Here is a 14,567-nt window from a genome sequence, read left to right on the forward strand (position 1 = left end):
ATGTCTTCCTGTATCAATCTGGCAATGGATTGGGAGTTGGGAGACACACTCTCTCTCTCTCTCTCTCTCTCTCTCTCTCTCTCCATGTCCCACGATCCACATTGGCTTGCATCATTCACTTATTTTTCAGTAGCTGGGTAGGTGGAAGGAGGACAGTCTCCAGTTCCCAGCCCCTTTTTTGTGTGAGGGCCATGTATTGTCATATTGTGGCCCAGAGGTGGCTGCTGGGTCCTGAGTGGGAAAAGAACACACAGGCCCCATTATGCTGCATTAGAGTAAGGCTTGCATTGTCAAACATTACTCCCCCCACCACCACCACCAAAGGTATTTTTAAAGCTGCTTTTTAGGTTTAAGGCTGACCTTTCAAAGAAATGAGGGCTGTAATGACCAACATCAGATCAGTATATTCATGAGGATGCAGCCAGTGCTATATCCCCCACACAGAGGACATTTCCACCCACCCTGGCAGCAAAACACCTGCCATGTGTTATTCTGCTAACCATGAAGCCCCAAGCCAGTCCAGGCAATGTGATCCAGATCCATTTCATTCGGGGTTTAGGCCCAACTTTGGCACAAAAACTGCTTTAGTGGCCATGTATGATGATTTGTGTCAGAAGAGGAAATGTGCCTCTTCTTTCTCCTGTCTGCGGCTTTCAATGCTATCAGCCATGGTATCCTCCTGGAGTGGCTGTCCAAGTTACTGGTGGTTGGCACCGCTTTCTCCATGATCATTTCCAGAGGGTGATGCTTGGGGAGTGCTCTTCGGCTCTGTGGAGCCTTCAGTGCGGGGTTCCTCAGGGTTCGATTTTATCCCCCATGCTACATGAAGCAGCTGAGGGGTTATCTGGAGTTTTGGAGTATGCTATCAGCAATATGTGGAGGACACACAGCTGTATTCCTTTACATCTGCAGGTGAGGCAGTGGGTGTGCTGCATTGTTGTCATGCCTTGGTAATGGCCTGGATGAGAGCCAACAAACTGAAGCTTAATCCCGATAAGACTGAGGCACTGTTAGTGGGCAGTTCCCTGGACCAGATGGATGGGAGGTTGCCTGCTCTTGAGGGAGTTTAACTCCCTGTAAAGGAGCCGATGCACAACTTGAGGGTGCTTCTAGATCCATTGCTGTCACTTGAGGCTCAAGTGGTCTCAGTTGCACAGAGTGCCTTAGAATTATAGAATTGTAGAGTTGGAATGGACCCTGAGGGTAATCTAGTCCAACCCCCTGCAATGCTGGAATATGTAGGTGTCCCATATGAGGATCAAACCCAGGACCTTGGCATTAGCAGCACCATGCTCTAACCATCAGCTTAGACTGGTGGCCCAGCTGCACCCCTGTCTGGACAGGAATAGCCTAAGTTCAGTTGATTATGCTCTGGTAACCTCTAGGTTAGATTACTTCAATGTGTTATAGGCAGGGCTGCCTCTGAAGATGGTTCGAAAATGTCAGTGGGCACAGAATTCAGGAGTCAGGTTGTTCACCAGGACAATATGTTTTGAGCACATAACACTGATCCTTTCCCAACTACCAGTAAGCTTCCAGGCCCAATTCAAAGTGCTGGTTTTGACCTATAACGCCTTAAAAACTACTCAGGACCTCAAGGATATGAATTTCTGATATGAACTGAGGCCCTTTGTGTGCCTCCTTTGTGAGAGGCCCAGAGGGTGGCAACATGAGAAGTGGCCTTTTCTGTAGAGGCTCCCCCTTTGTTTTGTGCCTTCGTTACTGTTAAGTTGTGGGTGAACATATCAGACGACACAGCAATTCTTCAAACAGCTCTTGTTTATTCACAGGCCAGAACAGAACAGAACTGAAGGGTTCAGCCAGCCTGCTTATATAGAGCTCCACTACAACACAACAGTAACTACTTTCTGTAACTATCCAATCACTGAACGTCACTTTCAAACTCTTATTTGCATATGTGGACCTGAGTGAAAACTATCTACAGTATCCCCCTGCTGGCCCAGGGTGAAAACTTCAGTACATAACACTTACACAGATTACTAGGTGCCAGGCAAAAACATTCCTCTTCTCCCAGGCCTTTGGCTGATTGATCCAAGGTCTTTAAAAATCTGTTGGGGGGGTGTTATTGTATTTTGTTTACTGCTATGTTACGTCCTATTCTGCTATAAACTGCCCTGTAAGCCTAAAATGAAGGGCGGTACAGAAATTCAATTTAACTAAATAAATGTGGGCATAGTGTTGGTATTGACATGCCCCCCGAATCGCCCGCAAACTCAGGCACGGAGGCGGGAGAGTACAGCGCTTCCTGCGCGAACGGTCTCCTGGCAGACATAGAGCTCCCGCTCCCCCCCCCCCCGCCCTCCATTGGCGCGGAAGAAGAGGAGACCAGGCGAGGCGGAGGTTGGATGGTAAAAGCGGCCGGCAGGCAAAGAGTTAATCAGCGCCTCCGCCCCTCTTCCCGCTGGCGCACCCAGCAAGCAGAAGAAGCCCGCAGAAGGGGCGGGGCCGCTCCGCCCTCACTTCCGGACGACAGGGGGCGGAGCCACATCGCCGCCGCACATGCGCTCTCGGAGAGCCTGCCGGGACAGCGGCCCGGAGGGGACGCCTTTCGAGAGCGGACCTTCCGGCGCGCAGCCAGGATGGCGGCGGAGGGCTCCTGCGAGCTGCCGGTGGTGCCGGCGGCAGGGCTTGGCCTGTCCGGGGCTCCCTCCGCCTCCTGCCGGCGCTGCAGCAGCAGCTCCAGTTCCTCGTCGTCGTCCTTCTCCTCGCCTTCGTCGTCGTCCTCGTCGTCGTGCGGGGGCTGCCTCGCTCCCCCGGCCCCTCCCGTCGCGGGCGGCGTGCCCGGGAAATGGGTCCGGCTGAACGTGGGCGGCACCTGCTTCCTCACCACCCGGCAGACGCTCTGCAGGGACCCCAAAAGCTTCCTTTTCCGCCTGTGCCAGGCCGACCCGGACCTCGACTCCGACAAGGTGAGGGGGTGCCGCCGCCGCCGCATTCTGCAGGTGCTCCGGGGACAGGCCGGGCGAGGACCCCATAGCTTGGCCGCCCCACCGCGGGCACTAGGCTGGAGGGCCGCCGCTTTGCTGCCCCGGTTCCTCCCGGAGTGCCGGGCTCTGCGTGAGAAAGCCGCTCAGGCCACCTGTGTCAGCGGCTCCGTCGTTACCGTGAAAGAGGCGCCCACCGTCAGGTTCCCGCTCTTTTCTGTTCGGTTACCCGGGAGGTTGGCCGCCTTTTCTCCCGCATCTAGGCAGGCAACTTTAAGTGTTGAGCATGTATAATTAGTATGCATTAAGCACAGTAGGACTTGCTTCCGAGGAAACACGCATAGGGTTACACTGCGAGTTCACGAGGGATCCACACTTGTCTTGAGCTGAGGGTGTGGAGCAACGGGGTTGAAGGGATATCTCAGTGCCAGCTCAAAGCATCATGCTGCCTGACGTGGAGCACCAGCCGTAGCCCCCTTTCTATAAAAGGAACCCTTCCTATGCCTGTGCAAAGCCCACCTGGGCCTCAATGGGCATGCTGCTGGTCCCTAGGCATACTGCAAGTGAGAGACTCCAGTACTGAAGTGCTGGGCCCCACCAAAGTCCACAAGTCTTGAAAATATGAGAAGTTTTCAGTTTATCAGAACTCTCTAGCAAGCAAGATATTAACACAAAGCAAGGTTTTATGAGGGAAAATCAAACCCAAATATAGTTGCTGTGGCCATGTGGCCAGCTGGTTGGTCTCGGTTCCAGCTTGGAGATCCAGGCCAAACGGGTTCATCCTAGGGGCTACATGAACCAGGTGACCCACCTGGGATTATGTCCTCATGATTTGAGAAAATAAAGCCTGACTTGTAACCCTAACGTTTCTAACACCCTAGACAAAAGACAGATTTCTTAGGCAGAACAGATGTAACAAGACATGGTAGTATTATTTCACTTGTAAATCTAGGAGGGCCATCAAAGGTTATCTGATCCAATTTACTGTTGATGTGGAAAATCAGCTTTGGGAAAGAGACTGTATTTCTTGAGAGTCACTCTAAAAGGCTTGTTCAAAACAGCTTTGTCTCCGGGCTTCTTTTAGTAGATTGAAGGTTCTCTTGTTTTACCCAGGGGGGGACCTATGATTCTCCAAATGCTGGTGGACTCTGACTTCCATCATCCATGGCTGGCAGCAGGAGCTAATGGGGGTTGGAGTCCAACGACATCTGCAGAGCACCAGATTAGCAACGGCTGCTCTAGACTCTGCATACCTGGGTTCTGGGCATCTCCAGGCCTTGACTTCTCTTCACCAGACAGGTTCCTCTTCTCTGGGGCAGGGATGCCAACTTGAATCAAATATTTGGGGAGGGGGGCAGGTAAGCTCCAGTCCATATAACTGATCACATGATGCAGTGTAATACACCATTTGAATGGCAATGCCCATCAACTTTAGCCCTCCCAAAATATATTTTATTGGGGAGGCCGAAGAAGACCTTGGCCCCTAGAAGTTGGCTCCTTTTCTCTGGAGTAAAGTTGTTATTCTCTCCTCTGGTTGGACTCAGAGATGAAGGCAACATGCAGAAAGTCTGCTCCCAACAGACTAACTCAGGAATAGCTAACTTGGTGTCCTCCTTATGTTGAACTGTGACATGCTTCAGCGCCAGCCAGCATGACAAATGGTCAGGGAAGGTGGGAGTTGTAGTTCAGCAACAACTGGAAGGCACCATGTTGGTTGCTCCTGGACTTGAATAAGGAAACTACAAAGGGGTAGTGAAACTTGGATTTTAAGCTTTAATGCAAATGTGACACCTCTTTTTGCATTGCATTTCCATATGATCTCACTGTTTGTATTTCTTTCTCTACACCTATGTAGCAATGGCATGCAATGTATCTGATGAGGTAGATGCTAGTCCATAAAAGCTTACAGTCTTCATAGTGTCCATGGCTGCTTAGTTAATTGTTAAGTGTGCCGTGGCAGTGGTCAGATTGCACTCCAGTCCTGAAAGATTCACTTGGCATATAGCTTAAGCTTGCTTTTAATGACTCAAGTGAGCTGCCTCTCCTTGCCCTTTAGTTCCTGATAACGCCCCTTGTGTATTGCCTCAGAGTGCAAGTCTGAACTTGCCTAGATCATGTTGTTTATCGATGCTGGTTCTTACTTAACTTTTTAAATATTCATTGAAAAAATAGAGTAGATACTTTCATAAACAGTGGGCATGCACTAAGAAAATCAGACTGTCAAAACAGCTGTCTCCCAGTATGTCTTGCCATATTTGCTCATGAAACAGTTGTAGGAGGGGGGGAGAGACCACCTTTCAGATTGCTCCTACTGGCATAAGTACTGCCAAGCAAAAAACAATTTCTCATGTCAATATGATCCTAGTATGTCAGTTTCTCAGATAAGCTATTTCCACAGTCCCCCCCCCCCCCACTGTAGTCTTTTCCATTGATTGGCTAATTCTAGCCACACTACCACAAGCATAATAGTAATCAGATCCTTATGGAGCAAATATTTATTAGGTCAGTTGAGTAAGCTCAGCAGTGCAAGATTACATTCTACTCAGATTTGCTTTCTGATAAGAATAGAGCTGTGCTCTTGATTGTGCTCTTTAATCATGGGGTCAGCAAAATCCAGTGCTGCTGGACCTCACATTGTACACCTCTGTGCCAAACTCTGCTTTCTAACTTTAGAACTGTGGCAAGCCTGTAATGAAGTGGGGGAAAGAGCTGGATAGATTCTCATGGATCCATGGTTTTTACATGAAGGTGCCTCAAATCCACTATCAAACCATTGCTTATATCTTTGTCCATGGGCTGATCCATAAAATCACAGTTCATCATGGTGCCAAAAATTAGACCCATGGTAAAACTCATTCAGTTCCAAGAAAAGCCATTTCCAGGTTTCATGTTTTTCTAGTGGTGCAAAGACTCACCAGAATTGTGAGTTTTGCAGTGCAGATGTTGCATACTTAGAGAGATAATTTGCATCCTCAAAACCCATCCATCCACAAGTAGGCTGTATATTTATTGTAAGATACCAATCAATGCAACAGGACCTGGATCCTTCAGTGTGGATCTTCACAGCATGGACTGAGAGCTCCAAAAAATTTATTAGCCTGAAGTTTGCAACAAGAATGCAAAAGACATTGTAGCATCGTGCTACGAATATTGTATGTTATGTCCTGGAAGTACCAGAACAGACACCGAATTGGTAAGCCATGAATGTCCAGAGTGGGATTTGAGTTTACATTTAATCATTAAATGGATCCATCAGGATCTGGCCATCAGAAATGGGCTGTGTACAGCAACAAGAAGCTGATTTTTGTAGTGAGTAACCAGAGGAGTGAACTATAATGATAAGACAAAGGTGGTAAAGGGTTCCATTTGTAAAAAAAAAAAAGATGTATGAAGATCAGTGCTTCTTCATTCCCAGTTTTTTTGCACCACAAGCATCACGTAGTATTAGTTTTACAATTTTATAATGTTCATTGTCTTTTGATAGTGAATTTGGGGCATTTTCATGTAAAAATGTTGTCTGATGTTTCTCTGTATTCCTATGGGCATTTATTAAAAATACTTATATACCACTATTTCATAGGAAAAAAATCAAAGCAGTTTACAAAGCTCAAATGAATAGGCCACAAACACGACCTGAGCACAGCAGCAGCACTCTCCCTTTTGGGTTTCCCTCCAACTGAGCTTCAGAGACATAGCACCTCTGACAGTGAAGGCGGAGCATAGCCATTGTGGCTAGTAGCCATTGGTTGCCATATCTTCCATGAATTTCTCCGATCCTTTTTAAAAGCCGTTCAAGTTGGTGGTCATCACTACTTCTTGCAGGAGTAAATTCTGTAGTTTAACTATGTGCTGTGTGAAGAAGTCCTTCCTTTTTTCTTTTTAAAAAATCCTAGTGGAAATTCAGTTCTTGTGATTTCCTTTGTTTTAGTGTTGTTTTTGCATTTTCACTTTCATTTATTATTATTGTCACAACATCCATATTTCTATATCAAGGAAAAATGAATGAAAAGTCCTTCGTTTTGTCTGTTCTAAATCTTCAAAAGTTCAACCTGTTGTGTGGCCCTGAGTCTTGAGGGAGGGAGAGGTTTCTGTACACCATGCATAATTTTATACACTTCTGCCATGTCCCCCCCAACTCATTTTCCCCCTCTAAATATTATAAATTGCAAATATTGAAGCCAGTGTAATAAAAACAAATAATATCAGGGCAAATTTAATAATTGGAACCACCCCTATGGGAAAGCACAATAACAAAATTGTCATTCAGGAAAATGCTGTGAGCCTTGATTGGATGGTGAATTTTTGTGTTCAGCTCATAAAAATAATGTGAATTCAAAGGGCTCTGGCAACCTTCTACAAAATCATATTTCTGTACCGGTGTGTAACAAAATACCTTTTAAGCCCCTTGGATGTTTTATTAAACAGCCACTCTTCTTGACAGGAGGAGGAGATTTTTGCTGATTTCCTGTTCGGTTCCTTTTGCCTTCCAAAAATCTGCTCCAGATGGTTGAGGGACCCACCAAAACCTTTGGGTAGGGGAGATTGCTGGGGTCTGCAGGGAGAATTGGAGAAAGCCCTCTTCCTGCAATGGATACCTCAACTCAGTCAGAGCGCATTTTATGAACTGTAGGGACCATTCATTACATTTCTAAGCCTGGATCTAACCCAGAGATTTGAGGGCTTTATTGCTTTGGTTGCAATTTTAGGTTTATTATTTAGTATAAAGATCATAACTACTGGTTGAATAAAATGGATGGTTCTCATTTGGATAAACGTTATTAAGCTTTTCTTACCCCACATTAATATTGATTGTCATTTGAGCCAAATTATTAATTTTCACAATCCCTTGCGGTAATTGATTAGAGATTAGAAACTAGCTGAGTAGTAGCTCTGTTTCACAATTAAGACCTCCATACTGAAGCGCTGATTATTCATTAATGCGGTGCACTGAATCCATGGTGGAAGCTTCTGGTTTAGGATGAGGGTATGTCAGGGTTGGAATGTCAGGATCTCTGTGGGGTCTCACACTAATTTAATCTGGTATTTTAATTTAGTTGGCTGATCTGGGAATAGGATGGCTTAAGTGTGATAAGACAATTTCTATATAAACAAGTAACACACATATTTTAATTAGGATGAAACAGGTGCCTACTTAATAGACAGAGATCCAACCTACTTTGGACCGGTGTTGAATTATCTCCGACACGGGAAACTGGTTATCAATAAAGACCTCGCAGAGGAAGGTATGTTTTGCTGTTTAGGAAGACAGCTTTAATGTTTGATCACATCTGTGAAAAATCACTTTGGGTGTACAGTAATTGGTTTCACATATGCAAAGCATGGCAGCCTGTTTGGGCTGGGCTAGTTTGTAGCATTGCTCTGCAACTTGCAGTGGCCTTCAGATCTTGAGACCTGAATGATCCTTTAGATACCAGGTTCCAGCACCTGAAGTGCTGTGAGGTCACTGTTTTGGGGAGGTTGTTGGCTGGTGCGTGACCTTCCTGGAACACTCTCCTTACTCCTGGGCTTTCTCTTTCTGCTTTGGTCTTGGAGCAGAGGCCCTGCCTCATCCTGACCAGGGCAGTGCTTCAGAGGGACAGTCTGCTGCTTGGCCATGCAATGCCTCTCAGGGCCTGTTTGTGACACAGACTTTCTCACAAGTAGCTGGAGTTTTATGAGGCCCTCTTTTGACTTTGTGTTCCCCTCCAATCAGGTGTGCTTGAAGAAGCTGAATTCTACAACATCACATCCTTAATCAAACTTGTAAAGGACAAAATAAGGGAACGAGACAGCAAAATCTCACAGGTAGGACCTGCTAGTTTTTTAAAAAATTGATTTGTTTTTGAGGTAGCCTTGGCTTGACTTCATTTCAGAATGTGTGGCTGTGTTTGGTGCCCAAACTGAGGGAATTATGAGAAGTGGCTTCTGGTGGTATCAGATGCCCCTTTTCCTTCCGTGAGTGAAATGTTTGTGCTTGTGGCAATGCCAAAAGGGAGGAGGGCAGCAGAGAGATCTCAGCAGAGGCTGAGACAAGTGGCTTTTTTGCACTCTGGAGCTCAGTGATAACGGAGAAGGGACTCGTTTGGAAGACATGATGGTTGAAACCAGTGGCCATTCTTGGCCTGCTTCATCTTTCAGCTGTCTCTCTGTGTTTTTCACCAAAGGTGCCAGTCAAGCACGTTTACAGGGTGCTGCAGTGCCAGGAAGAGGAGTTGACTCAGATGGTCTCCACCATGTCTGATGGCTGGAAATTTGAGCAGGTAAGAGAACGGGAAGCAAACACTTCAATCTTTCAAGGACCATACAAACAAACAAAAAAGCAGGCAAGAGGAGTGTGAGGGTTGGAATAATTGTGGGTGTTGTGGGCTTGGGTCCTGGAATGGTCAGGAAACTCAGACAAATGTTTGTACTTTTACAGCAGTTTGCCTGGTTGCTCAAAGTGCGTCACATATTAACTCTAGTTGTTTCTTAAAGTAACTCTGTAGAGAAGGACAATATCATTATTTCCCTACTGGGAATAAGCCTTTGGGTGTGCCACTGAGCTTGTGCCTTAGGAGATGCTTGATTTGCAGCTTATACTCTCAGCCCGAGTTGCACCTTCTTGGCATTTCCATGGGAAATCACACAGCAGGCACGAAGCACTTCATTCCTCCAGCACTGTGCCATGTGGCCATTTCAAGGCAAAGATCCATTTGCTCCACTTTTTATGTAGAGAGCTCTTGGAAACATAGTCCTCTGGGATTAACTCTGGTGGTGATATGAACACCGTTACACACAAAAAACAGCTAAAAATTAGAAATTCTTGTAACTAGGCTCTAAACTGTAGCCATGTAGTTATGTTTGTCCACCAAGATGCCATGTCAGTGCCAGTGCTTCAGATCCTGCCATCAGTATTGCAGTACTGATCAGATCACTGGTATTTGTTTGTACAAGCACCACAGCTCTCTGTGGTGGAAGATTCTCAGTTAATGGAGATTTGGAGAGCAGGAGGAATCAAGCAAAATCTTTTTGGCTCAGAACTGTCCCTCAACAGGCACTAGCTCTCCAAGAGCAAAGAAGAGTGTGGAATCCCCACAACTCTGTCTCTGGGCCTGTATTTTGTACATCCATTGTGGATGGCTCTAGGCCTGCAGTCTTCCTTCTGTGCAACATTCTAGGAGTTTCACAGCTGTGTGTTTACACAGTCAGTGCTCTGTGTGGTCAGGATTGCTTACACTCCCTGTGAAACACTGACGCCTCCTATCTGCACAATGCCACACTCTCCTGCCTGAGCATGAATTATAGGAAGGGACAGGGGCCACTCTTAATGTTAGATGCCCCTTGTGGGAACAGGAAGGAGAGAGCTCCACCTTTATTTAATAGCCCAGAATGTTGACTGTCAGAGCTTTGGTTGTAATCCCTTATTAAGTTCTGTCTGAAGCACAAGAACAGCCCCCCTCAGTTGTCTCTCTTTCCCACCTCCAGCTAGTCAACATTGGATCTTCCTATAACTATGGGAATGAAGACCAGGCCGAATTCCTTTGTGTTGTTTCCAAGGAGCTGCACAACACCCCTTATGGCACGGCCAGTGAGCCCAGCGAAAAGGCAAAGGTGAGTCATCTTCAGGGTGGAGCAAGGCCCAGCTGCTGCCTTCCTCTGCCATCAAAGGTTGTTTGCCAGTCGCTACTAAGAAAGGAGCTTGCTTGGGTATCCTCTGCCCACCCTTTCTCAGGTGTCCAAGCACAAGACACACATGAGCACACTGAGCAGTTGTGGAAAAAGGAGGCTCCAACATCACACCTCTTATGCAGGAGCAACAGTAAACCAGCCTTGGGTGTGATAGAGCACTGAGGTGCCTTCATAAGCCATTTTAGGCTTCTGTCCATTTCATTGCTGTTAAACTCAACTGTATGAAGATACCCTGCCCCATGCAAAAAGAATCTCTAATGGTTATGGATGTCTAATCATCAAACACCCAACTCCCAAAGAGCAGCTAAACCTTTTTCTGGAAAATGACAGGTTCTATTCTAGGTGTGCCTGCATGTGGGTGCAACCCAAAAAACACAAACGCACCCACCAACACGGAAACCTTCATTTATTGCAACCAAAAAATAAAGGCATATAAATCACATTTCTGTGTCAAGGCTAATTTATGTATGCCAACACAGGCATGCCTTGTTGGCCTGAATATAAGTCACACTTTCCCCCCAAATTCCGACCGTGAAAAGTGTGGCTTATATTCGCGACCTTATGGTATGCAGCCAGGAGTGCGGGGCAAACAGCGGCAGGAATGCGGCAAAGTAGTGCTCGCCCTGCACGTAGTTCCCTGTCCTCTCCCCCAAGACCAGGAAGGGAGAGAATGAGGAAGGGGAAAGGCCGCTGGCAGTGCAGCGCAGCTCCCCCCTGCCCAGTATGCAACCAGAAGCAGCAAGGATGGGAGCAGCATATATTCAAGTATATTTTCTTCCCCCCCCCCTCCAATTTTAAAGGTGCATCTTATATTTGGGTGCAGCTTATATTCGGGCCAATACGGTATATAGACTTGCAGGTGCTTTTGATTATGATTCTAACACACCCATAACTCTAAGCTGGAGAATTTAAGATGCCCTGTGTTGGGAGAAGGAAAGGTAGGGTATCCCATGACCGGGGTTCTCTTTCTCTCCAGTTTCCAACTTGAGGTACTCAAGGTTTCATGGCCTTAAATCCAGCAAAAGCTTTCCTTGTGAGTGCAGGGTGAAAGAGGCAAAGTGGAGCTCTGAGGAATTCCCCCCACCTACACAATTCAAAGACTCGCTACTGAAATACACTTTTAGTGAAACTTGATCAATAATGTCAATGATATTCTTACTTTCGAAAAAGTGGTGAGAGTCCGGTGTGTGGCTAATATCTCCTGTCCTGGGGCCGACGTGGAGCCCAATTCTGGCTGTCTTAGCCCCCCTGAGTTAAACAGCCCCTTGATCTACTCCTAGCTTTTCCATAAATCATAGCGAGAAATTTCCCTCTGGCCTGAGAAAGCACTCTGCCGACAGGACTATAATTAGAGGCCCTGCCCTTGGTTGCCAGTGTTATTGTCTGGCTGCTCTGTTGCGGTTAAAATCAGCATGCCTGCGTTCATGTCATGTGGCATTCAGTAGAGACAAAAGGATCAGAATTCCCGGGGATGAGGGAGAGAAAGGCAAAGGGGCATATGTTCCAAGATGCATCAGGCCTATGCCAGGCTACAGTCGACTGAGATGAACCAAGGTTCTGGTTTCATACACCATCCTTGCATAATTGTTAATTAACACAGTTGTGCCATGGGCATAAGTTAATGCCAGCCCTCTGCACATTTTTCATTGAGTTTTCCACATAAAATACAATGAAAGCCAAACTAATCAAAAGAAGATAAATAGGCACACAAAAGAAGACAATAAAGAAGTAGAAAGAGATGAGGAGGGGAAAAAACCAAGGTTCTCTGTCATAATTATATCTTGACCTTTATTACACACACAAACGGGTGAACCCTCCCAGCTCTTACATGGGAGCTTCCCCCTCTTCCCCCAGCCTCCCTCCCTAGGAGATCCTCTCTGCGCTGAGCCCTTCATCTTCCATCCATCTGCACCTTTTTAAATGAAGCTGCTGCTGCTGCTGTTGTCCAAGAAGCTGGCAAACAGTGTGCCAGGCAGCTTGGAAGCAAATGTGCGATTTCTGTCTCACTGTCCTATTTCACTCTCTACCTTATGCTTTCCCTTGGCCTTTGGCTTTGTAAACAGACAGCCAGATTGTAGAGTGATTGTTTCTGAAGGTGCAAATGATGTGCCAGATGCTATAGTGATGTTCAGAAAGATCTAAGCTTCAAGATCCTTGCATGAACTCCTGAATTAATGAAGAGGGCACAGATAGAAGGCAAGGTCTTTTGTGTTCATCTGGCACTCTTGCATTGTGTGGCATTTGCATGCTAGAGAGAAGTGGCCATGCTGGGATTTGTGCCTGTTGAGAAGGAGGAAGATGATGTTGGAGTTGGGTGAATTAGTAAAGGTGCAGGGCAGAGCCCACAGACACGAGGAAGCCCAGCTTCTTGCATCTTCACTAATGGCCAGTCGTAGTTCAACAAGACCTCTGGCACACGAGGTGGAATCCAGGTGTCCTTGCAGGCATGAGTGCTCTCCAGCTCACACCCTGCAGAGCAGCTGCTAACCAGCTAAGAAACTGTTTGGATGTTTATCAGAAAAGGTTGTATGGGGGTGGGGTGATGGTGGCTGGGACACAGGGCAAAGGGACAGGCATCTCTCTGAGTTCTTTTGAAGAGAGAGGTGGCTCTTATGCACATCCTTAAGAGTTTGCTTTTAAATATATCAACAACAAAAACCTCGGGCTCCCATGCCCAATTAAATCTTGATTAACCAAAAAAAGTTGGTTGGGGGAAGTTAGACAAAAGGATGACGGAATATGGAATTACAGCATCTGAGCCAGACACCCTGAATGTTACTAAACTGCTTTCACAAGAAAGCACATAAATTAGAAATACTGTTTTCGGTCTGTGGACGAAAGTTAAATTTCCAGTGTTTCCAGGCTAGTAATGTTTAGCCACCAAAAGGTGGGATTTAACCATAAGCTGTTTGCCTCTTCTGGATGTGAAACCTATGGAATGGTAACTAGTGACTTACTCTAGTGCAAGGTGAGGCACTCCGTTTTCAACACACCCACCTATTGCAGCCCTGTGCGCCATGTCCCTTGCTGTGCCAGAGGGTCCTTGACACTGGATATGGGTGTTTTGCTGCTGCTTGGCAGCTTGACAGCTTTTTTCAGTGGTGGTTCGCCCTCTTCACACTGTGGTGGCTTTTTCCTTGCGTTGTAGCTGCTCTTCCAGCGATTGACTGGCTGGCTGCACTGTTGGATTGCTTCTGTGATCAACTCGCAGAAGACTCTTCTGGGTCACCCTTCACAATTCAGGGGCTGGCTTGGTCAGAAGTCTCCTGCTAAGACAAATCCAGGCCAGACTTTTCCGGATCTCTTTCCTGGATCTCCTTGTGTAGGGCAGCTGTTGAAGTGAATGGGCCAGTTGTCCAAAGATCACCAAGCAGAAGCCTTGAATCCTCTCTCAGGCAGCCTGGGGACGTTTGTACTTTACTCACCTTGCACTCTTTTCTTTTCCTTTCCTTCCTGCTCTTTGCACTTGCTTCATGAAACTCAGAGTGAAGACGAAGAGACGGATTACGATATGAATGACTCAGATTAAGTGTGAATGCCATGGTGAGCACTAGGACTTCACCCACCTGCCTGTCCTCCCTCTGGCCTCTCCCACTGGTGCATCTTGTTTTGTGTTTGTAGTTGCTGCCTTGACCCCGTTGCCGGGTAGCCGTAGGCCCCTAGACTGCCTAGTGGTCCACTTGTGTGTTGGCTCCTTTACTTCCTGCTGCTGTTGGTCCTCTTCAGAGGAAATGTGTTTTTGTGGCTCTTCTCACAGGGAGGAAAGCAAGACTCCACCAGGGAACCCATCTGCTTTTCACTTTAGAAAACCAGGGGAAGGTAGGGGCCAAAAGGTCTGAGCCAGGTTGCCTTCCTATGATGGCTACAGACTTTGGGTTGCTTGCTCTTTTCTTTTTTTAACTAGTACGCCTTCAGGAATTCCGGATTGCATGCCATGAAACATTGTCTTCAATC

General features: G+C 46.7%; 1 protein-coding gene across 2 annotated transcripts in view; it reads left to right on the top strand.

Annotated features, from left to right (window-relative positions):
* PDPK1 (3-phosphoinositide dependent protein kinase 1) overlaps positions 1 to 14,567 on the top strand; it is a 45,407-nt gene that overhangs the window by 22,635 nt on the left and 8,205 nt on the right. The window contains exons 1-5 of one of the 2 annotated variants that reach the window (XM_083474052.1): positions 2,536 to 2,930; positions 8,080 to 8,188; positions 8,659 to 8,750; positions 9,110 to 9,205; positions 10,410 to 10,535. In XM_083474052.1, coding sequence (XP_083330178.1) covers positions 2,601 to 2,930; positions 8,080 to 8,188; positions 8,659 to 8,750; positions 9,110 to 9,205; positions 10,410 to 10,535 — 753 coding nt within the window. In that variant the 5' untranslated portion in view covers positions 2,536 to 2,600. Of the gene's footprint in view, positions 1 to 2,535; positions 2,931 to 8,079; positions 8,189 to 8,658; positions 8,751 to 9,109; positions 9,206 to 10,409; positions 10,536 to 14,567 lie in introns of those variants that run through there. The other variant, XM_083474053.1, reaches the window with a different exon arrangement.

The sequence above is a fragment of the Podarcis liolepis genome (assembly GCF_965112155.1).
Source record: "Podarcis liolepis genome assembly, chromosome: 14".
Classification (NCBI taxonomy): Eukaryota; Metazoa; Chordata; class Lepidosauria; order Squamata; family Lacertidae; genus Podarcis; species Podarcis liolepis.